This window comes from Lutra lutra, chromosome 6 (genome assembly GCF_902655055.1).
Source record: "Lutra lutra chromosome 6, mLutLut1.2, whole genome shotgun sequence".
NCBI lineage: Eukaryota > Metazoa > Chordata > Mammalia > Carnivora > Mustelidae > Lutra > Lutra lutra.
In genome coordinates this window covers 132,144,017-132,168,539 of record NC_062283.1, presented here as the reverse complement: position 1 = coordinate 132,168,539, position 24,523 = coordinate 132,144,017, and the positions used below count along the sequence as shown (strand labels likewise).

Here is a 24,523-nt window from a genome sequence, read left to right as displayed (position 1 = left end):
CAGGTTCCAAAACAAGGAAATGAAGGGGGGAGGCGGGACTGGGGCTGCCTGCGGGAGCCGCCGCCGCCGCCGCCGCGGAGGAGGAGGAGGTGGAGGAGGTGGCTGCCGCGGCCGCCGAGGAGTCCCTTGCTGAAGGCGGACCGCGGGGCGGCGGGCGGCGCGCGCGCGCCCGAGAGGCGGCTGTTGGAGAAGTGGAGCGGCGGTCGCGGGGGGAGGAGGAGGAGGGACTGAGCGGCGGCGGCCCCCGCGTCCCGGTGCCTCTATGGGGAAAGCAGACAATGGATTATGATTTCAAGGCGAAGCTGGCGGCGGAGCGGGAGCGGGTGGAGGATTTGTTTGAGTACGAAGGGTGCAAAGTGGGACGCGGCACCTACGGGCACGTCTACAAGGCGAGGCGGAAAGATGGGTAAGAGCAGGGGCGGGGGGAGTAGGCTCGCTTGGGTCCTCGCCCTGCCCGCGACCGCGCGGGATGGGTGGGTCGGAGCCAGGTCGGGCCGTTCCGGAGGGGCGAGGCGGAGGTGGTCGCGGGGCCGCGTCCCAGCGCGCACTGAGGGACGCTGGTGCTGCCTGCCCCCCGCGCGGCCCCGTCGCGCCCCTCGAACTCCCGCGGCGCAGCCCAGTCGGGGGGCGTCGGTCCCGTCCCAGAGGGCGCCTTCCGCGTGCATGGAGCTGGCGACGGGACTCGAGTTGGGACCTCGGTTGGAGGTGGAGTTTGTGGGGTCTGGTCTCTTGGGGAGACGCGGAGGGCTGGGAGAGCTTTGCCGAGGAGTTGCCGCTCCGGCCCTGGGCTGGTGACGGTCGTTGTGGAACTTCCAATCGGCTGAGCGCCTCCCGGGGGCGGCGGTTTGAAACCTAGCCGAGGAACCGGTCGCGCGGCCGAGCGCTGGGGTCCTAGCCAGCCTCACGGGTCTGACCCGCCGGGCACCTCTTCCCTTGGGGCCAGCCAGCCGATTGACACCTCAGCGCAGCCCCCGGTCCCTGCCTAGACCCGGCGACTTCTGGATCCCTCCTCATTTGCCCTGATTTCGCTTTTTCACCTTCCGAATTCCGCACCTTCCCTCGAATGTAGGACCTCCTGGGAAACTAACCGCGTTTTACCCGCAGAACTTAAGAGTTCGCCTAGTTCTCTGGTAAATCAATCAACCCCCCCCCCCCCCCCACCTTGGATATTCCGATGTCCTCCACTCCATTTCCTGGCTAAATGACTGTGTGCTGGGCTTTATCTAGCACCTAGATTGTCCAGAACGGAATGTGAATCTTTGTTTTCCTGAGAGTTTTGGGAGAACCGTAATGACCTCCTAGGAAGCCCTTATTGATTGTTCTCTTAGGAGAAGTCGAGCTGGATAAAGTATTGAGAGCGCCTGTCCTCCGTCCTGTAGGGTAGACGGGCTCGTGCTGTAGGACAGGTGGAACCAGCTCCCTGCCTGCGAAGGATAGGTTTGAACCAATCGTCTCTTCACCGCCCTTCCTGGCAGGAATTCTCCTCCCCCAGAGTTAGAAGTCCAGAAACGTCTATCTACCTGTCCCTCTTAGATTTCAAAGACTTAGATTTCAAAAACTATATGAAAGAGAGGTTTTAGGGTTGTAAGGGAACATTTCTGGATGAAGTGAGAATCAGCCATAATGACATTAGTAAGATTAGAAGTGCTGCCTACCGTTCTGCGCACTCTGATACAGTTGATTTGTGAACTCTAGGATGAAAGTCGTTAGAGTCTGTGCTAATTTCGTACAGAGAACGAGAAAGCACAACTTTACAAATTGTCTTATCATAAAGTATGGTGGAAATCACCAGGTACTATACACGTGTAAAGGATTGTTACTGCAAGTAATTTTTGTCTTATAACTAAACGGGCCCCATTGTATTCAGTTATAAACTTTTCTCATAGTACTTTCATTTAGTTAATTGCCAAGTGTCCTTGGATTCATAGCTTGTGAATGTGAGGTACTATAATTAACTTGTGTTTTGTTTTTGGAATATTAACTTTACTTGTTTCACTGGTGTCCCTGTAGGAATCTTATCACATATATTTGGGGAGAGAACATCTAGTTTTCCTATCTGGACATTGGCATTACAAAACAAGTAACAAGATGTTTTTCAAACTCCTCATGCTAACTTTATAATACATTTAATCTGGAATTTCTAAAATGTATTTTCATTCTTGTTAAAATAGCTTCCCTTTATTAGGCAACTTTTGAGAAAAATTGAAAATTCTGCTTTTGAATTGTATTTCGATAGCGTGGACTATAACAGAAAACAGATAATTTAATTCCTGCTTCCAATTGTTCTATTTGAATATTTTCCCCTCTAATAAAGTTCTTGATTCGACTACAGTTTCTTCTTGAGTGAAATTTGTTTGATTAGAATTAATGAAGTTTTCTTTAATAGAATAAGATCAATTGTGTATTTTCAAAATATACATTTTAAAGAAACTTGTAGGATCTGAAAGCACAAGTTGATATCACTGTATTACTTGTAAGAAAAATCATTATAAAGGTAGGTTTTCTTGGACCAAGGATCTAGTTGAGATTTGAGGCTTACAGTAAACACAAATCTCTTGTGGGTTGGTAGGATTAGTTTTATGTTCATTGATAACAGCGATTTGAAAGAATAGAAAGTTTTTAGTAGTGGTTCTAAACTGTGATGTACATTTCCATAGTAAAGGATTTTACTCTGATCAGGGTCAATTACAGTTTAGCTCTTTACAGAATTTATTTTGGTTAATTCAGAAAAAATGTATAGTGCTATTTTAGGGAGCAAGAAAAAAATCACATGGGTTCATTAAAGAGAAATTATTCTGATGTATATAATGTAGTATATAACCAAAAAATCATTCAGGTCTTTTGGAGAAACACAGGAAGAAGTAATGTAGCACAAAGCATGACTAGAAAAGCCTCTGCTTGTAGTTTAATGTTACAGTTTAAAAAACCTTAGAAAATTGTCATTGAAATATGACTTTAACTTAGGCTATGTTAATTACACTACGTAAATTTATAAGAGTGGGAATGAAAGATTACATTTGGGTTTTTCACTTTCAATAAAAATGATAATTGTTCTTTTTGTCCTTTTGTTTTGTTTTGTTTTGAAGGAAGAGAATCTTTTGACTCAACCATTCTTTTTAAATAAAATCAGGTTTAAAAGTTATTCTTGAGAAACAAGTTCAGAATATTTCTAGATTTTTTAGTATGAGCAAGAATTTGTGATAGTTTTTCTTTTAACAGTAAAAAGTCACATATAACAGTTTATGGTTACAAATCTCAAGACCATATTTCTTAAATTTGAAAAACTTTGTTTTGATTGATAAAGGAATATTGTTAAAAAGTTCTTTTGTCAATAAGAGGTTCAAACAAACTTGATTCCATAGGATAGTGTTATGTCTGAAAACTGTTGTACCCAACAATACTACTGTTCAACTTTGCAGACATTCATTTAGTCTTTGAACCACTCCAATCAAAGAATGCTTCTTTTTGGAGATGTCTGAAAGATACTTGTTAATTGAAAGTGAAATGGCTGACAACAGTTTCAGTTTTGCCTTAGGGTTTCAGATGAGTAGTTGGTGACTATGTATCTTAATGTATGAAGTTACAGATGAGTAATTGGTGTCTTACATGTCTTAATGTAGGTCATGAAATCCTTCACTAATAAATTTGTTAGGTACACGTGGACACACATAGGCATGGCCATAACAGCTTGGTTTTGATAGATTTTTCATATTTGGTTTGTAGTTAAAATAGATGATAGTATTTGCATTCCTTTTTTTTTTTTTTTTTGGAGATCTATGGGGGTTAAAGATGTAGCAGTATGATCATAACATTTTAGAAAGCTATCAAGAGTTTTAAGATCATTTAGTCTCATTTCTTCTTACAAATGAGAAAACCAGACCTGTTAGAGGTTGTCATGACCATAGTCTCACAACAAAGACAAGCCTCACAGCAAATTACAAGACAGTAATCCAGATCTCGACACTGAGTTATTGCATTTTCTAACGTGTTTTCCTTCTTAATACCAAAGGAGGTAAAACAAAAAAGGCCACATTACCTCCAGTTTTGACAGTCTTATTCTATAAACCTTATCCATGCAAAGGATACATCTATACCAACAAATACAGAAGAGGGAAGATATCACATTGACATTTAAAAAAAAGTATAAGTGCAGGCCTGTAATTCTCTTTATCTGGTTTCTCTCCATTCTCACTGTCTTACTTTTGTCCACCATCTCTGATTTGCCCAGTAGACAAATTGGTCTCTGCTATTATCTTAGTCTTTCCTCACGATAGCCCAAGATCCAAGTTGCCTGACTTGTTTTTTTCCTACAAAATAAAATTAATCATGTCACATCTTGGAAAACTGCATTCTCTCTGGTTCAAACCATCACATCCAATCTTAGTTCCTCATTTCAGCATGTAAAGCCATTTGCATTCAGATCGTAAAGTCTTTAGTCTTTACAGCCTTTATGCTTGCCACCAACTCCCTCCTTTATTCCAGAGTCTTCAAGCCATGCTTCTGTAGCATTGAATTCATATTTTCTAGGACTTGGTAAATCCTTTTCATATCTTATTTTTTCTTCCCTGCATTCAAAGTATAATGGTGTTGCTCTGCCATTCCTCCGTCCCTTTTCTCCTCACTCCCATTAACTTGGCATACTCCTGCTCATCCTTAATACCCAATTCAAATAGCTTTTCTTCTAGAAGCCTTTTCTTACTCACCAAGTATATTCATTAGATGTGATTCTGCTCTTCTTTGTTCTTAGATGTGTGATATCAATATAAATAATAACCTGAAGGGCTTGATCTCATGGTTCTGAGATCATGACCTGAGCCAAAATCAACAGTTGGAAGCTTAACTTATTGAGCAACCCCTGGTGCCTGTTCTGTGCTTTTACTAGCTATTTTATAGAGATGCTTAGAAAATGTCAGCATCTAAGCATACTTTAGGAAATTTATTGAGATGATGGGTTTATGTTAATAAACTTAGTATCTTTAGCACTTAGTAAATCAAATGGTCATTGGTTTATGTTTAATTGGTTCTTCATTTATGCAGTGCAAGCCTTCAGAACTTTATTTTTGAAGCCCAAGGGAAATAAATGCTCGTTTCAATGAAATTTGATTGTTTAGAGCAGTGACAGATAAACTTTTTCCCAAAGAGGCAGATACTAAATATTTTGGGCTTTGTGAGACATATATGTTTTAAGTACTTGAATCTGCTGTTATAGTGCAGAAATATCCACAAATAATATGTAAATGAACTTAAATTAGAATGGCTATGTTCTAGTAGAACTTTGTTTACAAAAACAGGTGGTCAGCTGACTTTGGTCTGGAGGCTGTAGTTTGCCCTGCTTAGTTTACCAATCCTTAGTCTAGAGCAGTGATGTCCAGTAGAACTTCATGCAATGATGCAGATATATCTGTGCTCTACAGTATAGTAGCCACTAGCCACATGTGGCTCAAGGGATGTGATTACTGTGGCTGAGAAATGGCCATACCCTGTGATACTGGACTGGGAAGGTTTCGAATTTTTGGAATCAGTGGCTTAGCAACACAATTTTCAAATCCATGAAGTGACTTTTTAAATTTGAGTAATCTCTGCACCCAACGTGGGGCTCAGATTCACGACCCCAAGACCAAGAGTTGCATGCTCCACTGACTGAGCCAGCCAGGTGCCCCTGAGGTGACCATTTAATAAAAATGTGTTTATGACGGTGTGGACAAGTGAAATAGGAAAAAGCTCATGTCTTTCAAGTTATAGGAAGGATTTTGAGGCTGAAACAGTTTGATAATGCAAACTGATACCTGAACTGAAAAACTGTCAATTTGTGAATACAAGCAAGGATATCTGATCACTTTTTCAAAAAAGTGTTTTGTTAAAAAAAGAAGAAGTGTGTGTTCAGTAAGTAGTAAGTGCATGTGCATAAAAAGATACACAAAGTACTATATAAGCCTTCCCTTTCCCCACCCTTTTGCCTTTCTACAGGCAGCCATTCTTGGTTTTCCATCTTAGATTTTCTTGGGGTTGTGTGTATTTAATGATATAGTTTACGTTTATCTTTAAACAAATATAATTTGAAGATCATTACATAACCGATATGCAGAGATGCCTAGTTCCTCTTAATAGTTTCACTATTCCATTGTATTGACTTACATAATTTATTTAACCATCCCTCTTGATGGTCAGACATTTAGGCTGTTTCCAGTATTTTGCTAGTACTAATACTACAGTGAATATCCTAGTAGGTACAGTTTTTGCACATATTAATGTAGCTAATTAAAATTTCTGTAAGCTGTTTACCTTTGGAAGTACTGGCTTGAAATGATTTGCTAGCATGCTGATATATGAGATCTAAATCTCAAAAGAATGGGGATAAGAAGGCTGAGAATAAGGAAAAGAAATAATTAAGGCTTTAAGAGTTAATTATTCATAAATAAAAATGAGGGTTTTAAAAATTATTATTATTATTTTTAGGTTTTATTTATTTATTTGGCAGAGACACAGAGAGGGAACACAAGCAGGTGGGGTGGGAGAAGGAGAAGCAGGCTTCCTGCCCAGTGGGGAACCTGATGCGGTGCTCGATCCGAGGACTCTGGAATCATGACCTGAGCAGAAGGCAGACGCTTAATACCTGAGCCACCCAGGTGGCCCTAAAAATGAGTTTTAAGTCATTAGTTTGCTATAGGATGTGCAGGTTACTGTTTTAGCAGCATGGGAAAGATATGTCTCCTGAGTTTCATATAGGAAAAGAGTAGATCTGTGGAAAGGTTTTTTTGATGTAATGGATGTCAGTATTGATGAATCAAGGATTTTTACTTCTGTGTACTATGTTTGGACTGAATATGCTGGATAAAAAGTTAATATGTGGTATTATGTGTGCTTGTTTTGCAAAATGCTCATGTAGCACAGTGAAGTTTAGACATCAGTATAGAAGACTTGAAGGCAATATATTACAATTCGAAATTTTCTTGGTGGTAAGTGATGAGAGTAAGGCTATTTGGTTAATGTGTTTTTTGAAGATCAACCTGTTCGTTATCTTGTGATGCTGGGACTGTGTAATGTTAGTGCTGCTTTTGAATCCCAAAACGAAGGGACAAGATATTTTTTCCCCAGAGAGCATTTTAATGTTTTGAGTCGTTAACATGACTGTTTCTTTAAAAACAGGTAGTTTTTAAGGTCTAGAACCATGAAGAAGTAACTGACAAAGCTATTTGAAGATTTTGTCCACTTATAAATAGCTGATAGTTCAACACTTCCTGTAATAGCCCTTTTGAGCTCGCATTGTGCAGGATGAAAGAGAATCTCAAGAGAGGAGACAGGATGTAATTCAGGAAACAAGTGTGCAGCAGTAGTTTTTTATTGAGGGTTTGAATTCTTATCCAAAAGTAAGTGATGGATGAAAGAGAAAAATCTGTAAAGTCCTCAAATAATTGGTATCCTTAAAAATATCTTTAATTTCTAATATAATGAGTCTTTCTAATGGAGATATAAACCCTCCTTATAGAGGATTTAACCCTGTGTGTTTTCTTAATTTCTTTCCTTTTTAAAAATTTATTTATTTATTTATTTATTTATTTATTTATTTATTCGAGAGACAGACTGGGAGAGAGAGAGAGCATGAGTAGGGCAGAGGGAGGGGGACAGGCAGACTTCCAGCTGAGCAGAGAGCCTGATGCGAGGCTCCATCCCAGGACCCCTTGATCATGACCTGAGCTGGAGGCAGATGCTTAACTTACTGAGGCACCCAGGTAGCCCCTGTTGTGTGTTTTCTATAAAAAAATATTATTTCAGTGGATTTTGTGGTTGATGATCTCCGTTACCAAGGAGAACTTGATTAGGAAATGGATTTAATTTTGTTTTGTATTGTGACCACAGACCAAAACCATATCATGGCAAACTGTTTTGTAGATATTTACATTTGGACAGAAAGGTGAATCCAAGGCTGCTGGAAAAAGCAGGTAAAACTTTTGCTTTACATATGGTTAGTTTGCTTATAGGTTAGTTGCATCTTTCTGTAGGAAAGTTATAGTTTTCTTTATGGTTGTTAAATAAGTTCACCTATGAAACTATCCTGTGATCTGAGGCACAAAGCATGTTGCTTTTGACAGAAGTTAGTTTCCTATTTCGCTTTCCCTTTTGCAGTGTAATTATTATAATTGCAATTTAAAAAAATTATTTATTTGATGGAGATCACAAGTAGGCAGAGAGGCAGGCAGAGAGAGAGGGGGGGGAAGCAGACTCCCTGCTGAGCAGAGAGCCCAATGCGGGGCTCGATCCCAGGACCCTGAGATCTTGACCTGAGCCAAAGGCAGAGGCTTAACCCACTGAGCCACCTAGGTGCCCCTATAATTGCATTTTAAGAGTGACTTAAACACTGAGTGAATCTTATTGTTTTGGATTTAAGTGAAAGTTTAAAGAAAAAGTGACCTTGGGGCGCCTGGGTGGCTCAGTCGGTTAAGCGTCTACCTTTGGCTCAGGTCATGATCCTGAGACCTTTGGAGTCCCACATCAGCTGGGAGCCTGCTTCTGCCTCTGCCTCTCCCCTGGCTTGTGCTCTCTTGCTCTGTCTCTCTCTCAGATAAGTAAATACAGTCTTAAAAAAAAAAAAAAAAATCTGGCCTGCCTTTTTTCTGAAAAAAATTGTATGTTATTTTGTTGTAAAGTTGTGTAACTTAGAAAACCAGAGTTCTGTTAACTAATTTCTCAGCAGTTTTTGATCTTTATGGTATATTTGTGTTAAAGTGGAAATATTTTTATTTTTATGCTATTAAAATTTATTAAGTAATAGTTGTACTTGATTAAAACTCCCAACAGTACAAGTGTATATAGAATGAAAAATAAAAGCCTTCCATCTTGTTGTCCACTGTCAAGCTTTGCTTATTTCTCAGAGGTAACCAGTGTTAACTATTTGTTTTAAGTTTTACTGGTGCTTAACACAATAATACACTTATAATTCTGTTTCTTTTTAAAAAATGTTTATTTGTTTATTTGAGAGAGAGAGTATGAGTGCACATGAGCGCGAGCAAGAGGGGCAGGGCAAAGGGAGAGGGACAGGCAGACGCCCAGCTGAGCTCCATCCTGTCTTGATCCCATCTCCATCCCTGACTTCATGACCTGAGCTGGAAGTCGGATGCTTAACTGACTGAGCCACCTGGACACCACTATAATTCTGTTACTTGATTTATCAACTTTAGATGTTTTTTGTTGATTTTCCATTAGGAAAGCTGAACAATTTTGTGAAGTCTTATTACCTCCTGTTTTCCCCTTTCCCATCTCAATGTTCAAATTTATTACCTTTGTTATTTTAGATTTTTTGTAGTGAATACTTTTATGACTCTAGATCATAAATTTTTTTTCTTCACTTGTCAGTTTAGATATTTGTGATCTTCCTGATGTGAATATTAAGGAAAGTAATATATTTCTCCCACTTTTTTTCTCATTCTGCCTATATTTAAAGTATAATTTTTATAGCACCCTGCTTTTTGTCTATGAGTAGATTTTTTTTTTAAGATTTTATTTATTTATTTGTCAGAGAGAGAGAGAGAGAGAGAGCACAAGCAGGCAGAGTGACAGGCAGAGGCAGAGAGAGAAGCAGGTTTCCCGCTGAGCAGGGATCCCGAGGTGGGGCTCGATCCCAGGACTCTGGGATCATGACCTGCGCCGAAGGCAGCCACTTATCCAACTGAGCCACCCAGGTGTCCCTGTGAGTTGATTCTAAAGAGCGAACACTGAAAGCCATATAATAGCCTTAAAATAATGTGATTATGAAATTATTGTGGGATGAATTAGTATATTAAGACTCATGGAGAAGGAAAAGTAATCTGTGCATTAAGTAATTGCTGTTTAAAACAGACTTTCAGGTATTAAGGCCTAATGAGTTTTCTTAAGTTATTCTGCCTTTTCTTCAAATATTTTGGAGCTTACTTAGCTAATAGCATTTCTTTACATCTCATTTGTGATTTTTCTTGGATTCCTTGTTTTGGTTCAGTTGAGGACATCTTTTAGAGTAGGTTTTTCGTATAGGATTTGTACATATTCTGAGTTCTTGTGTGTCAGATAATGTGTTTTATACTCATACTTGATTAATAGTTTGGCTGAATATAGAATTCTATATTAAGAATAATTTTTGTCTTAGAATCCAAAACTGTTGCTGTTCTTCTGGTATTTCTTGTTGCTCATGGGAATTTCTTTATTGGAAGCTTGCTTTTTTTCCTCTTTGGAATGACCTAGGATTTTTCATTTTATCTAGGCATTCTAAAATTTCACCAAAGTTCTGTCTAGAAAATGTAGGTCTTTTTTTTTTTTTTAAATTTATGTGCTTATGTTTCTGTGTCTTTAACAGAGTATTTTTTTTTGAATAGGTAACGTATGCATCTAATTTGAACTTCAAAGGTAAAAAATGATACTTAGTCTAGTAGCATTCCTTCTGCTTCATTCCCTACTCCTTCACTCCCTTTGCCACTTTCTTATGGATCTTTTAGTGGCCTTTTTCTTTTGTCTTTGGTTTAGGGCAATTTTTTTAAAAAAAGATTTTATTTATTTATTTGACAGAGAGAGATCACAAGTAGGCAGAGAAGCAGGTAGAGAGAGAGAGAGAGAGGAGAAAGCAGACTCCTCACTGAGCAGAGAGCCCCATGCAGGGCTTGATCCCAGTACCCTGAGATCATGACCTGAGCCGAAGGCAGAGGCTTAACCCACTGAGCCACCCAGGCGCCCTGGTTTAGGGCAATTTTTATTTCCTGTTACTTATTTGAGTATTTTTTTCTTCTCCCTCTGTTGCCTTTCTTGTTCTCTTCTTCAGATATACTTATTAACAAATGTTGACCTCTTAGGCCCTATCTTTCATGCCTCTTAAATTCATTTTCAAAAATTGCAATTCTTTTTTTCTCTCTATATTCTGGAAGATTTCTTTTATTTAATCTTCTAGATTACCACTTTGGTCTTTGGTGGGGGTTACTATTCTTTTATTCGGTCTGAGTCTGACTGCCTGAGCTTAATAGGGCATTGGTTTAATAAAGTAAATAAATTCCTTATTAATATTTAGCTTGTTTCTAGTGTTTCTGAAGTAATTTTTTTTGCATGTACCATGTGCTGTTTTTATTTTTTAATTTTTAAAAAGATTTTTATTTATTTATTTGACAGACAGAGATCACAGGTAGAGAGGCAGGCAGAGAAAGAGAGGGAAGCAGGCTCCCTGCCGAGCAGAGAGCCCGATATGGGGCTTGATCCCAGGACCCTGAGATCATGACCTGAGCCAAAGGCAGAGGCTTCAACCCACTGAGCCACCCAGGCACCCCAACCATGTGCTGTTTTTAGCTTTTCCTCTTTTATATTTTTCTTATAATCTGAGTGCTAGACCAAGATAATGGAAATATTTTTCTGTTTTTCTTAATGCTTTTTTTTTTTTAATAGTTTATTATTTCAAATAGAGTGAGAGAGAGAGAGAGTACAAGCTGGGGGACAGAGGGAGAGGGAGAAGCAGGCTTCCCACTGAGCAGGGAGCCCTATGTGGAGTTCAGTCCCAGGATCCTGGAATTGTAACCTGATCCAAAGGCAGCCACTTAACTGACAGGTGCCCCTCTGTTTTCACATATTAGAAATTATATTGGTTTTGCTGTCACTTTAATATAATAGTAAATTCTCAACAACATCTATCTGTTCACATCAACATCATCCATCTGTTCACATCAACCTATCTCGGTCCAAATTTCCATCCATCCATCCTCCACCTGCCTTTCTTCTGTCCGTCTATTATCTCTTTTCATCTGTCTTCATTTTTCTGGTATCCATTCATTTATCCCTTGTTTAGTATTTATCATTTGATTCCTTTCCTTGAGCCAAGTATTGTGCCATAGGTAATGAGTATACAGGATTAAATGAGATGTAATCTCAGGCTGCAAAAACTGAGACTGGAAGTATCATAACAAATTGCTAATTGTGATTGTCTACAGGAAGAAAAATAGGGTTGAGAGGAAGACCTTTTGAAAAAAGTGTATACTTGGGGCGCCTGAGTGGCTCAGTGGGTTAAGGCTTCTTCCTTTGGCTCAGGTCATGATCCCAGGGTCCTGGGATCGAGCCCCGCGTCGCGCTCTCTGCTCGGCAGGGAGCCTGCTTCCTCCTCTCTCTCTGCCTGCCTCTCTGCTTATTTGTGATCTCTGAGTGCCAAATAAATAAATAAAATCTTTTTTTTTTTTTAAGATTTTATTTATTTGACAGATACAGATCACAAGTAAGCAGAGAGGCGGGTAGAGAGAGAGGGGGAAACAGGCTCCCCACTGAGCAGAGAGCCTAATGTGGGGCTCGATCCCTGGACTCTGAGATCATGACCCGAGCCGAAGGCAGAGGCCTAACCCACTGAGCCACCCAGGCGCCCCAATAAATAAAATCTTAATAAAACAAAAATAAACTGGCCACAGCCAGTCCCCATTTAAAAAAAAAAAAAGAAAAGAAAAAAGTGTATACTCTCGCATTATACGAAAAATATCCACGTATTTATTTTACTATATTTATATTACCTATTTAAAAATGGTAAAACAGGGGCGCCTGGGTGGCTCAGTGATTAAAGCCTCTGCCTTCAGCTCAGGTCATGATCTCAGGGTTCTGGGATCGAGTCCCGCATCGGGCTCTCTGCTCAGCAGGGAGCCTGCCTCCTCCTCCTGTCTCTCTCTGCCTGCCTCTCTGCCTACTTGTGATCTGTCTGTAAGTAAAAAAAAAAAAAAAAAAAATCTTGGGGCGCCTGGGTGGCTCAGTGGGTTAAGCCGCTGCCTTCGGCTCAGGTCATGATTTCGGGGTCCTGGAATCGAGTCCCACATCGGGCTCTCTGCTCAGCAGGGAGCCTGCTTCCCTCTCTCTCTCTGCCTGCCTCTCTGTCTGCTTGTGATCTCTGTCTGTCTGATAAATAAATAAAATCTTTAAAAAAAAATCTTTAAAAATGGTAAAATAATGGGACGCCTGGGTGGCTCAGTTGGTTAAGCAGCTGCCTTCGGCTCAGGTCATGATCCCAGCGTCCTGGGATCGAGTCCCACATCGGGCTCCTTGCTTGGCAGCGAGCCTGCTTCTCCCTCTGCCTCTGCCTACCACTCTGTCTGCCTGTGCTCGCTCTCGCTTCTCTCTCTATGACAAATAAATAAATAAAAAAATCTTTAAAAATGGTAAAACATTAAACTGTAGAGTATATATAACTAATGGGAAAAAGGCAAATGCCCTTATTTTTAATTTTTAAATTTTTAACTTTTTAAAAGATTTTATTTATTTATTAGAGAGCACATAAGCAGGGGGAGCAGCAGGCAGAGGAAGATGCAGGCTTCCTGCTGAGCAAGAAGCTCAATGCGGTACTGGATCCCAGGACCCTGGGATCGAGGCCTGAGGTGAAGGCCGACGCTTAACTAACTGAGCCCCCGAGGCATCCCGGAAACTTTAGATTTTGGGGTCATGAGTTTGAGCTGCACGTTGGATATACAGATTACTTAAATAAATAAAACTTAAAAAAAATGTATAACATAATGGTAAGGTGTATAGTATAATGGTTTTATTTATATATATTGTGAAATGATTTACCATAATATGTTTAGTTCATTCTGTCATCTCATAAAGATACAATAAAAATTTTGATTGATGAACATAAAGTTCATCATTTCAAAGTTTTACAGTTCAGTGAGTTATAGTACATTTGTAACATTGTGCAACCACTACCACTACTTTGTTCCTTACTAAAGAAGTTAAGATAGTTCTAGAACATTTTTGTTATACCAAAAGGAAATCCATGCTTGCCTGTTAAGCAATCACTCAGATTTCCCCTCCCCTGGATACTGGTAACCACTAACTGCTTTCTGCTATGGGTTTGCCTATTGTGGATATCTCATGTAAATGGAATCATACACTGGAGCTTTTTGCGGCTGGTTTCTTTTACTTAGCATAATATTTTCTTTCTTTTTTCTTAAAAAAAAAAAGATTTATTTGTTTATTATTTGAGAGAGCACATGCATGTGTGGGGGGAGGGCAGAGGGAGAAAATCTCCTACAGACTCCCTGCTGAGCGTGGAGCCAGCCACAGGAAACAGGGCTTGAGTCCACAGCCCTGAGATCATGACCTGAGCTGGAATAAGAGTTGGATGCTTAACTGACTGAGCCATCCAAGTGCCCCTAGCATATTTTCAAGGTTTGTCCATATTGTGATGAATATCAGTACTTTCGTACTTTTTGATGGCTGAATAATATTCTGTCGTATAGATGTACCACATTTTGTTTGTCCATTTATCCACTCAGAAATTTGGGTGGTTTTCCACTTTTTGGCTATTGTGAGTAATGCTTTTATGAACATTTGTGAAGTTTTTTTTTTTTTCCCCCTTAAGATTTTGTTTATTTATTTCAGAGAAAGAGACAGCTCACGAGGAGCAGAGAGGCAGGCAGAGAGAGAGGGAGAAGCAGGCTCCCCGCTGAGCAGCGAGCCCGATGTGGGGCTTGATCCCAGGACTCTGAGATCATGACCTGAGCCAAAAGCAGAGGCTTAACCCACTGAGCCATCCAGGCGCCCCTGAAGTTTTTGTTTTAGCATGTTTTCAGTTCTCTTGGAGTGTAATTGCTGGGTCATATGGTAATTCTATATTTAACTTTTTTGAGGAACTGCCAAATGTTTTCTGCAGTAGCGGTGCCATTTTATATTCCCATCTGTAGTATATAAGGGTTCTGATTTCTTCACATCCTCACCAACACTTGCTATTTTCTGTTTGTTAGCCATTCTAGTGGGTGTAAAGTAGTTCTCTCATTCTGGGTTTCTCCTTTTCCACTCTCAGTTTTATTGAGATGTGATTGACATACAACACTGTATTAATTTAAGTTGTACAGCATAATGATTTGATACATGTATATGTTGTGAAATGATTATCTTAAGTTTAGTTAATATCCACTACTTCATAGTTACAATTTTTTTTCATGTGATGAGAACATTTAAGATTTTCTCTCTTAGTAGCTGTCAAATATACAATACAGTATTGTTAAGTATAGTCATCAGGCTGTACATTACATCCCTACAACTTATTTATCGCATAGCTGGAAATTTATACCTTTTGACTACTTTTAATTTTCTTCTCCACCTTCCCACTCCTGTAACCACTAATATGTTCTCTGTTTCTATTTTAGTTTTTAAAGTTTCCACATATAAGTGAGATGATAAAGTGTTTGCCTTTCTATGACTTATTTTATTTTTTAAAAGATTTTATTTATTTATTTGGGAGAGAGAGAGAGCATGAGAGGAGAGAGGTCAGAGGGAGAAGCAGACTCCCTGCCAAGCAGGGAGCCTGTTGAGGGACTTGATCCTGGCACTGCGGGATCACAACCTGAGCCAGAGGCAGTCGCTTAACCAACTGAGCCACCCAGGTGCCCCCCTTGGACTTATTTTACTTGGCATGATACTCTCAAGGTCCATTTGCATTGTCACAAATGGCAGGATTCTTTCCTTTTTTATGGCTGAATAAAAAATATTCCATTGTATATACATACCATGTTTTCTTTATCCATTTATCCACCAATGGATACTTAGGTTGTTTCCATGTCTTGACTATTGTAAATAATGCTGCTGTGTTTAGCAATTCAATTTTGAGATAGTGATTCATTTCTTTTGGCTATATACCAGTAAATGGAATTTCTGGATCATATGGTTGTTCTATTTTTACCTTTTTGAGGAAACTCCATTCAGGAATTATTAGGTATCTCTTGACCTAGAGGCGTCATGAACAAGTTAGTAAGATAACTAAGATTGTATAAGTTGTTTGGGATCCTCTTATTTAAGATGTAAAGAATGTTTATCCATATTATTAAATTTCTTTTGAAAACTTGATTTATAATTGATGTCTATATTCTTCTATCATGTGGATTTGTAATGCTTTAGTTAACTCTTTCTAATTATTGAACATTTAAGTTTTTTCCAGTATTTTGATATTACAGATAAGACTAATAGATGTTTTAGTATGTAAATTTTGGTTCATATATCTGATTCTTTCTTACAGTAGTCTTATAAAGAAATTCATTGTGTCAAAGTATATTAATCATTTTAAGGCTCTTAATAGATATTTCCTAATTGCTTTTCCTATGTAGTTTCATTCACCATCACATACAGTATACATGTGCCCCTCTTTTCTCATCTTCAGTAGCTCTAAAGATTCTTTTTTCTTTTTTAAAAATCATTTTATTTTTTCATCATAAGTGTACTCTTTAATCTCCATCTTCTATTTTCCCCATCCTCCTACCTACCTCTTCTCTGGGAACCATCAGTTGTTCTCTGTAGTTAAGAATCTATTTCGATAGGTGATGGGGATTAAGAAGTATGATGAGCACTGGAATTGTTCAATCACTACATTGTACACTTGAAACTAAAAGAACACTGTATGTTAACTAACTGGAATTAAAATAAAAACTTTACAGTCTGTTTCTTGGTTTGTCTTTCTTTTTTCTTTGCTTGTTTGTTTTGTTTCTTAAATTCCTCATATGAGTAAGATAAGATAATATGGTATTTATCTTTCTCTGACTGACTTATTTTGCTTAGCACTGTACTCCCTAGCTCTATCCATGTTGTTGCAAATGGCAAGAGTTCATTCTTTTTTATGGCTGAATAATACTCTCTCTGTGTATGTGTGTGCATGTGTACCTCATCTTCTTTATCCATTTATCTACTGATGGACACCTGAGTTGCTTCCATAGTTTGGCTATTATAAATAATGCTGCACTAAACATAAGGTTGCACGTATCCCTTTGAATTAGTGTTTTTGTATTTTTTGGGTAAATACACAGTAGTGTGATCACTGGATTGTAGGATGATTCTATTTTTAATTTTCTGAGGAAACTCCATATTGTTTTACATAGTAGCTGCACTGGTTGGCATTCCCACCAACAGTGGAAGAGGGTTCCTTTTTCTCCACAGCCTCACTGACACTTGTTGTTACTTGTGTTTTTGTTCTTAGTCCTTCTGCCAGGTGTGAGGTGTTATCTCATTGTAGTTTTTATTTGCATTTCTCTGATAAGTGATGTTGAAAATCTTTTTGTGTATCTATTGGCCATCTGTATGTCTTTGTGGAAATGTCTATTCATATCTTCTGCCCATTTCTTAATTAGGTTATTTGTGTTTTGTGTATTGAGTAACATTAGTTCTTTATATACTTTGGATACTAACCCTTTTTTGGATATATTATTTGCAAATATCTTCTCCTGTTCAGTAGGTTGTCTTTTAGTTTTGTTGATTGTTTCCTTTGCTGTATAGAAAATTTTTATTTTTAGTCTTGATAGTTTATTTTTGCTATTTTCCTTGCCTTAGGAAACAGAGCTAGAAAAATGTTTCTGTAGCTGATGTCAGAAAAATTACTACCTATGTTCAAGGATTTTTATAGTTTCAGGTCTCACATTTAGGTCTAATCCATTTTGAGTTTATTTTTGTGTATGGTGAAAGAATGGTTCAGTTTCATTCTTTTGCATGTTGCTGTCCAGTTTTCCAAAAACCATTTGTTGAAGAGACTTTTTCCATTATACAATTCCTCCTTTATTAAAGATTAATTATTTGTTCTTATTTTCGTATCTTGTTTAAGTGAAGGTTATGTTATTTGATTTTTGTTGTTTTTTGAGGTAGGTCTGTATTGCTGTAAACTACCCACTCGCAACCACTTGTTGTATCCCAAAGATTTTAGACTGTTTTGTTATCATTTTTATTTGTTTCCATATAAATTTTGATTTCTTCTTTGATTTCTTGGTTGACCCATTCATTGTGTAGTAACATGTTATTTAACTTCCATGTTATTTGTGGTTTTTCCAGATTTTTTCTTCTGGTTGATTGCTACTTTCATAGCATTGTGATCAGGAAAGATGCATGGTATGACTTTGATTTTTTAAAAATTTGTTGAGACTTGTTTTGCAGCCTAATATGTGATCTATTCTGGAGAATGTTCCATGTGCATTTGAAAAGAATGTGTATTCCACCGTTTTAGGATGGGATGTTCTGAATATGTCTGTTAAATCCATCTGGTGCAGTGTGTCATTCAAAGCCACTGTTTCCTTTTGCTCACTTTGGCAGCACATGCACAATGCCACTGTTTCCTTGTTGATTTTCTGTTTGGGTGATCTGTTCATCATTGTAAATGGGGTGTTAACATCCCCTGCTATTATTGTATTATTATGGATTATTTCCTTTATTTGTTATTAACTGTGTTATGTATTTGGTTGCTCCCATGTTGGGTGCATAAAAATTTACAATTGTTATATCCTCTTGTTGTATTGTTGTCTTTAGTGTTATATAGTGTCCTTCTTTGTCTCTTGTTACAGTCTTTGTTTTAAAGCCTATTTTGTCCAGTATTAATGTTGGTACCCTGGCTTTCTTTTGATATCTACTTGCATGATAAATGTTTCTCCATCCCGTCACTTTCAATCTGCAGGTGTCTTTCAGTCTGAAATGAGTTTCTTGTAGGCAGGATATAGATAGGTCTTGTTTTTTTATCCATTCCCTCACCCTATTTCTTTTGATTGGAGTGGTTAGTCTATTTACAAAGTACTGATAGATATGTGTTGCCATTTTGTTACTGTTTTGTGGTTGTTTCTATAGATTTTCTCTGGTTCTTTTTTCTCTTGCTCTCTTTCATAGTTTGTTAGCTTTCCTTAGTGATATACTTGAATTCCTTTCTTTATTCTTTGCATGTCTATTACTGGTTTTTGATTTGGGATTACCATTAGGTTTATATACAACATCTTCTGCATTTAGCAGTCTATACTAATCTGATGTTTCCTTAAATTTAAACCCATTCTTTACTCCTCCCCCCATCATGTTTTAGGTATATGGTGTTGTATTTTATATACTTCTTTTGCTGTTTTTTAAGTAAACTCTGCGCCCACCATGGGCCTTGAACAAATGATCCCAAGATCAAGAGTCATATGGTCTACTGATTGAGCCAGCCTGGTGCCCTTTGTGTCCTTTTACTTTATGAATTCCTTCAGTGATTTTTACAGAGATATTTATTTTTACTGCTTTTGTGTTTTTTACTATTCATACTCTCACTTATGGTCATTCCTTTCCATTCAAAGAGTCATCTTTAATGTTTCTTGTAGGGCTGGTTTAGTGATCATAAACTCCTTTAGTTTTTGTTTGTCTGAGAAACTCTTTATCTTTCCTTCTATTCTGAATGATAGCCTTGCTGGATAGAGTATTCCTGGGTGCAGATTTTTCCCTTTCAGCACTTTGAATATATCATGCCATTCTCTCCTGGCCTGCAAAGTTTCTGCTGAAAAATCTGCTGATGGCTTTATGTGGTTTCCCTTTTATGTAACTGTCTTCTTTTCTCTTGCTGTTTTTTTTTTTTTAAAGATTTATTTATTTATTTATTTATGAAAGCAAGAGAGAGCAGGGGGAGGAGGGGCTGAGGCAGAGAGAGTCCCAAGCAGATGAGCACAGATCTTGATGCTGGCCTCGATCTCATGACCCAAGACTACAACTGGAGCCAAAAGCAAGAGTCAGATGCTCAAGCAACTGTGCCACCAGGCACCCCTTTCTCTTGCTGCTTTAAAAAATTTTCTCTGGGTTACCTGAGTGGCTCAGTGGGTTAAAACCTCTTCTTTCAGCTCAGGTCATGATCTCAGGGTCCTGGGATCGAGCCCCACATTGGGCTCCCTGCTCAGCGGGGAGCCTGCTTCCCCCTTTCTCTCTGCCTGCCTCTCTGCCTACTTGTGATCTCTGTCAAATAAATAAATAAAATCTTTAAAAAATTTTTTTCTCTATTGCTATTTTTTACCATTTTAATTGCTATATGTCTCGATATGGACTTCTTTGGTTTAATTTTTGGGTGATCTTTGTGCCTTCTGTGTCTGGATATCTGTGTCCTTCCCCCAATTAGGGAAGTTTTTAGCTATTATTTCTTCAAATAAATTTTCTGCCTCCTTTTCTGTCGCTTATTCTGAGATTCCAATAATGTGAATGTTACTATGCTTGATGGAGTCACTGAGTTCCTTAAGACTATTCTCAGTTTGCATAATTTTCTTCCCTGTCCTTTGTTCAGCTTGGTTACTTTCCATTACTCTGTCTTCCAGGTTGTTAATTTGTTCCTCTGGTTTATCTAGACTGCTATTCCATCAAATGTATTTTTCATTTCATTTCTTGTGTTCTTTATCTGTGATTGGTTCTTTTTTAATCTCTATAAAAGGATCTCACTGATGTCCTCCACTCCACACACACTGGTCCAGTGTGTATCTTTATGATTGTTACTTTAAATTCTCTTATCAGACATATTACTTATATCTGTTTCACTTTGGTCTCTTGTTGTGGTTTGGTTCTGTTGCTTCATTTGGGAAATATTTTTCTGTCTCCTCATTTTGTCTGACTTTCTGTGCCTGTTTCTGTGTATTAGGAAAGTCAGCTACTTTTCTTGCTCTTAATGATAATAGCTTTATGAAGAAGAGGTCCTGTAGTGCCTAGCAGTGCAGTGTCCCCTGTTCCCCAGGGCCTAGCACTTCAAGGAATATCTCCTATGTGTGTTGTGTGTGCTTTGCTGTTGAGTCTGGGACTCTTTTCCTTTCAGTTCAGTTGTCTGCAGAGCCTCTCTTTGCCTATTGGGAGCAGTGTTTGGTTCCTAGCATGGGTGGGGTGTGTTTTAACAAGGTGTGTGGTAGTGTGCTGGTAAACCAGAACTGAGGTCCTGTAATGGGTGGTGATCAGGAGAGGGGATGATGGCGTAATTTGTGCTGGTTTTCTTGGTGAGGGGCACACAGCAGGAGTAAGGGGAGCATGCCTGGGACTGGTGGATCCACTAATGCGCAGGGGGCCAAGGCTTGGTGTAAGCAAGGTAAGTAGTAAGTGTCTACACTGTGCTAGTTCCCACAGGTGGCTGTTTATGCTTTGGGGTGGGGGAGGGAAATAGCACCCGCCGTCTCCTTTGTTCCTGGAGGGGACTCCCTGTGATCCCTCTCTCTCTAGGCCATGTTCTGAGATGAACAAATCACTCTCCCTTCTGTCTGCCCCTGGCAGTTTTCAAATTACTGGTTTTATACTGTATCTGTATGGGTTGTTTGTCTGCTGTCTCTTTATGGTTGGGGACTCTGCTTCCTCACATCATCCAGGCTCTGCGAAAGTGGAGCCCACAGATTTTAAAATTCCAGGCTTTAAGTTCTACTGTTGTAAGAACTAATGAAATTTGGCCCTTCTTGCTTTCAAAGGCAAATATGGGGATTTGTCCTCCTCATTAGTGTGAAAGCCTTATTTTTATGCCTCTCTCCATGCCACCATCTGTCTCCCCATCAAGGATGACCAAGGTCTGTTTTGCTCCCAGACTGTGTCTTCGCCCTTCCTATGTTCTTTGATGTGGCCTCTTCCCCAGTTTTAGTTGTGGAGTTTGTTCTGCCAGTCTTCTAGTTGTTTTTCTGGTTATTGAAGCTGGTGTTGGTGTTACCTGGTTGTGTCTGTGGCACTAGGGGAGCTTAGGATCCTCCTACTCTTCTATGTTCTGAGCCAACTCAAATACTTTTCATGCTTTGAATGTTCATTATCACAGTTTGATAGGTACAATCATTTCTGTCTTAGCCTGATAGGAATTAGAGCTATTTTTCTATATTTTTCCTGAAACTCAGATAAAGGTCTGGTCAGCTGTACAATTTACATCTCTCTTTAGCTTCTTAGGTATTGTAGTTCATCTTCTATCTGTGTCACCAGTATTTATCCAGTTTATAGTTAATAAATATTTTTGACATATGAAAAGCATTTTTCTCCCTTTGGAAAACTATGTATTTATGTAATCTTAGCATCCACATTTTTCCTACTTGTGTGTTGAAGAAAACCGTATGATGTGTTTTACATATAGAAATGGTCAAAAAGCATTAAAAAAAATTTCAAACTACTGGAAAGAGGGGTAGATCTAGCCGTCCTTTACATTCTGGAAAGAACACATGTTAATGTGTGTTTTTGTGTCAGTTGTTGCTTCATGTGACAGAAAAACCAATCAATAATGTACTTAAACAAGTAAGGCATTTGTTTTCTTTTGTATCAAAAAGTCCAGAGTTGGAGAGTACTGTGCTGGTGCAGCTAGCCAATAATATTACAAGAGATCCACCTCCTTTCCTTTGTTTTGTGGTTTTTGTACACATGGTCAGATGGTTTTGAATCTCCAGGTACTGATTCCAGGTTCTAGGCAGGAAGCAAGGGGAAGAGGCAAAAGCTGAAAGACAAAAGGGGCTGTGCCAACCAAGTGGTAAGCAAGTGCCTTCTCTAGTGTAGCAGAAGGCAAAGGAAAAGCAGACTGTGAGTGGCTTTTGGGAAGCTAGTTGATAATAATCTGTGACACATTGTGGAAGAAGAGTTCACTTTGAGGTGGTGAAGGAGAAAGAAACCTTTGAATTCATTTTTAACTGTTAAAAAAAAAATTCAACCAAATAAATTTGAAAGATCTTATTGGCTGTATTCAACAACTCATGAATTGGGCTGCATCCAATCTAGCAGATAGAAAGGAGCTCTTAGGAGCTGTACAAAATGAAGACTTTTAGAGGCCAAATGGAGAGGGAACAAGAAAGTTCTAGTAGACAAAAAAGCAGATTGGTTTTGGCAAGGTTACTTTCCTTTAGGGCATGGCAGGGTCTATCAGGCAGATTATCTCTAACTAATGCTGAATAGAGATTCTTGACTGGTTCAAGTTTCCATTTCTAAGAGAGCCTAAACTAATTAAATAGAGCTAGGTTGGGTGATAGGCAGCTTAGCATAAGTGATTCCATTTGGGCCTGTTGTTTTTAACAAAGCTTAGCTATCACCCAAGTACTTAATGATTAATTTGTGAACTGTCACTGTCTCCCATACTATATAAAGATTTTCCATAATTAACCAAAATAAATTTTGTAGATACTCAAGTCCATATAAAGCTTAAAATTAGATGGATAAAGATGGGCTTTTAAGTAGAGCCATATGACATAATGGCTACACACAACAGAGAAATTTGGGACTTAAATGAGAACAGAATTTAGTAATACTAAATTTTACATGTGATCTTTGCTCTAGGCCAACTAAACTTCTTTGTTTAGTTTATTGGGGTTATAAATTCAGTACTTTTATCAGAAAAACATTTTCCATTACAAAGGTATTTGAATAAGCAAAGTATTTTTGAGTTTAAATAAAGGTTATTCCTTCTTTTCTTTTCTTTTTTTTTTTTTTTAAGATTTTATTTATTTAGGGGCACCTGGGTGGCTCAGTGTGTTGGGCCTCTGCCTTCGGCTCAGGTCGTGATCCCAGGGTCCTGGGATCGAGCCCCGCATCGGGCTCTCTGCTCAGCAGGGAGCCTGCTTCCCTTCCTCTCTCTCTCTGCCTTCCTCTCTCTCTCTGCCTGCCTCTCGGCCTACTTGTGATCTCTTTCTCTGTCAAATAAATAAAAAAATCTTAAAAAAAAAGATTTTATTTATTTATTTGGCAGAGAGAGAGAGATCACAAGTAGGCAGAGAAGCAAACAGAGAGAGCCTGATGGGGGGCTCGATCCCAGGACCCTGAGACCATGACCTGAGCTGAAGGCAGAGGCTTAACCCACTGAGCCACCCAGGTGCCCCAGCTTATTCCTTCTTAAATAACTTCTTGAATGTCCCTTCTCACTGAGGGGTTTTTGCTTCTGATTCTCAATAATATACATAGAAATGAAAGGCACAACTGTGGTGTCAGGAAACCTTGGAACTGGAACCCCTCACGTTTGAGCTAGTACTCTCTAGCTTTGAGATTTTGGTAATAACTCTGAACCTTAATTTCCCCACCTGTTAAATTTTGTATGACAATAAATTACTCTCTCATGTGGTTGCTGTGAGGAGTAATTAAACCATAATGTATAAAAATCCCTAACATGTATTGGTTTAATTATTCTCCAGATATATTAAGGGGATTTCCATGCTAAATTTCCCTTTAGATTAAATTAACAAATAGGTAGGTACTGAGTAAAAATTATAGTCACCTTAGTTTTGAGAAAAGGATTAATCTTGTTAGGGTTAGTAGGGAGCTAGAATTTTCCTCCCCATTTACAATGAGTTGTTATAAACTTTATTGTTTTAGAAAAGAGAAATGGGTTCTTTGATGGGCTATTTTACTTTAATCCTTCAAAATAAAACATATAAAACAGGATAACCTTATTTTTTTTATTAGATTATTTTATTTTTCATTTTTATATTTTTAAAGATTTTTATTTATTTATTTGAAAAAGAGAGTCAGCACTAGCAGGAAGAGGAGCAGAGGGAAAGGGACAAGCAGACTCCATGCTGAGCATGGAACCCCCTCATGGGGCTTGATGCCACAACCCTGAGATCATGACCTGAACAGAAATCAAGAGTTGGACACTCAACTGACTGAGCCACCCAGGCACCCCAGATTAAAATTTTTCATTAAAATAGAACATGTTTAAGAAAAATTAGAAAAAAGAGATAAGCACACATACACACATACTCTTTGAGATGATAGATGTGTTAACTATAGATGTATGGCAATCATTTCCCAATACAAACATAAATCATCACATTGTATACTTTAAACTTATACAATGTTATGCGTCAGTTATATCTAAAAGCTG

At 38.6% G+C, this 24,523-nt stretch overlaps 1 protein-coding gene across 2 annotated transcripts in view; it reads left to right on the top strand.

The window, feature by feature from the left end:
- The first annotated feature begins 26 nt into the window (after positions 1 to 26).
- The window catches only part of CDK19 (cyclin dependent kinase 19), a 170,433-nt gene continuing 145,936 nt past the window's right edge, over positions 27 to 24,523 (top strand). Inside the window, exon 1 of one of the 2 annotated variants that reach the window (XM_047733061.1) lies at positions 27 to 406. In XM_047733061.1, the coding sequence (XP_047589017.1) occupies positions 279 to 406 (128 nt within the window). In that variant the 5' untranslated portion in view covers positions 27 to 278. The remainder of the gene's footprint in view (positions 407 to 24,523) is intronic. The other variant, XM_047733062.1, reaches the window with a different exon arrangement.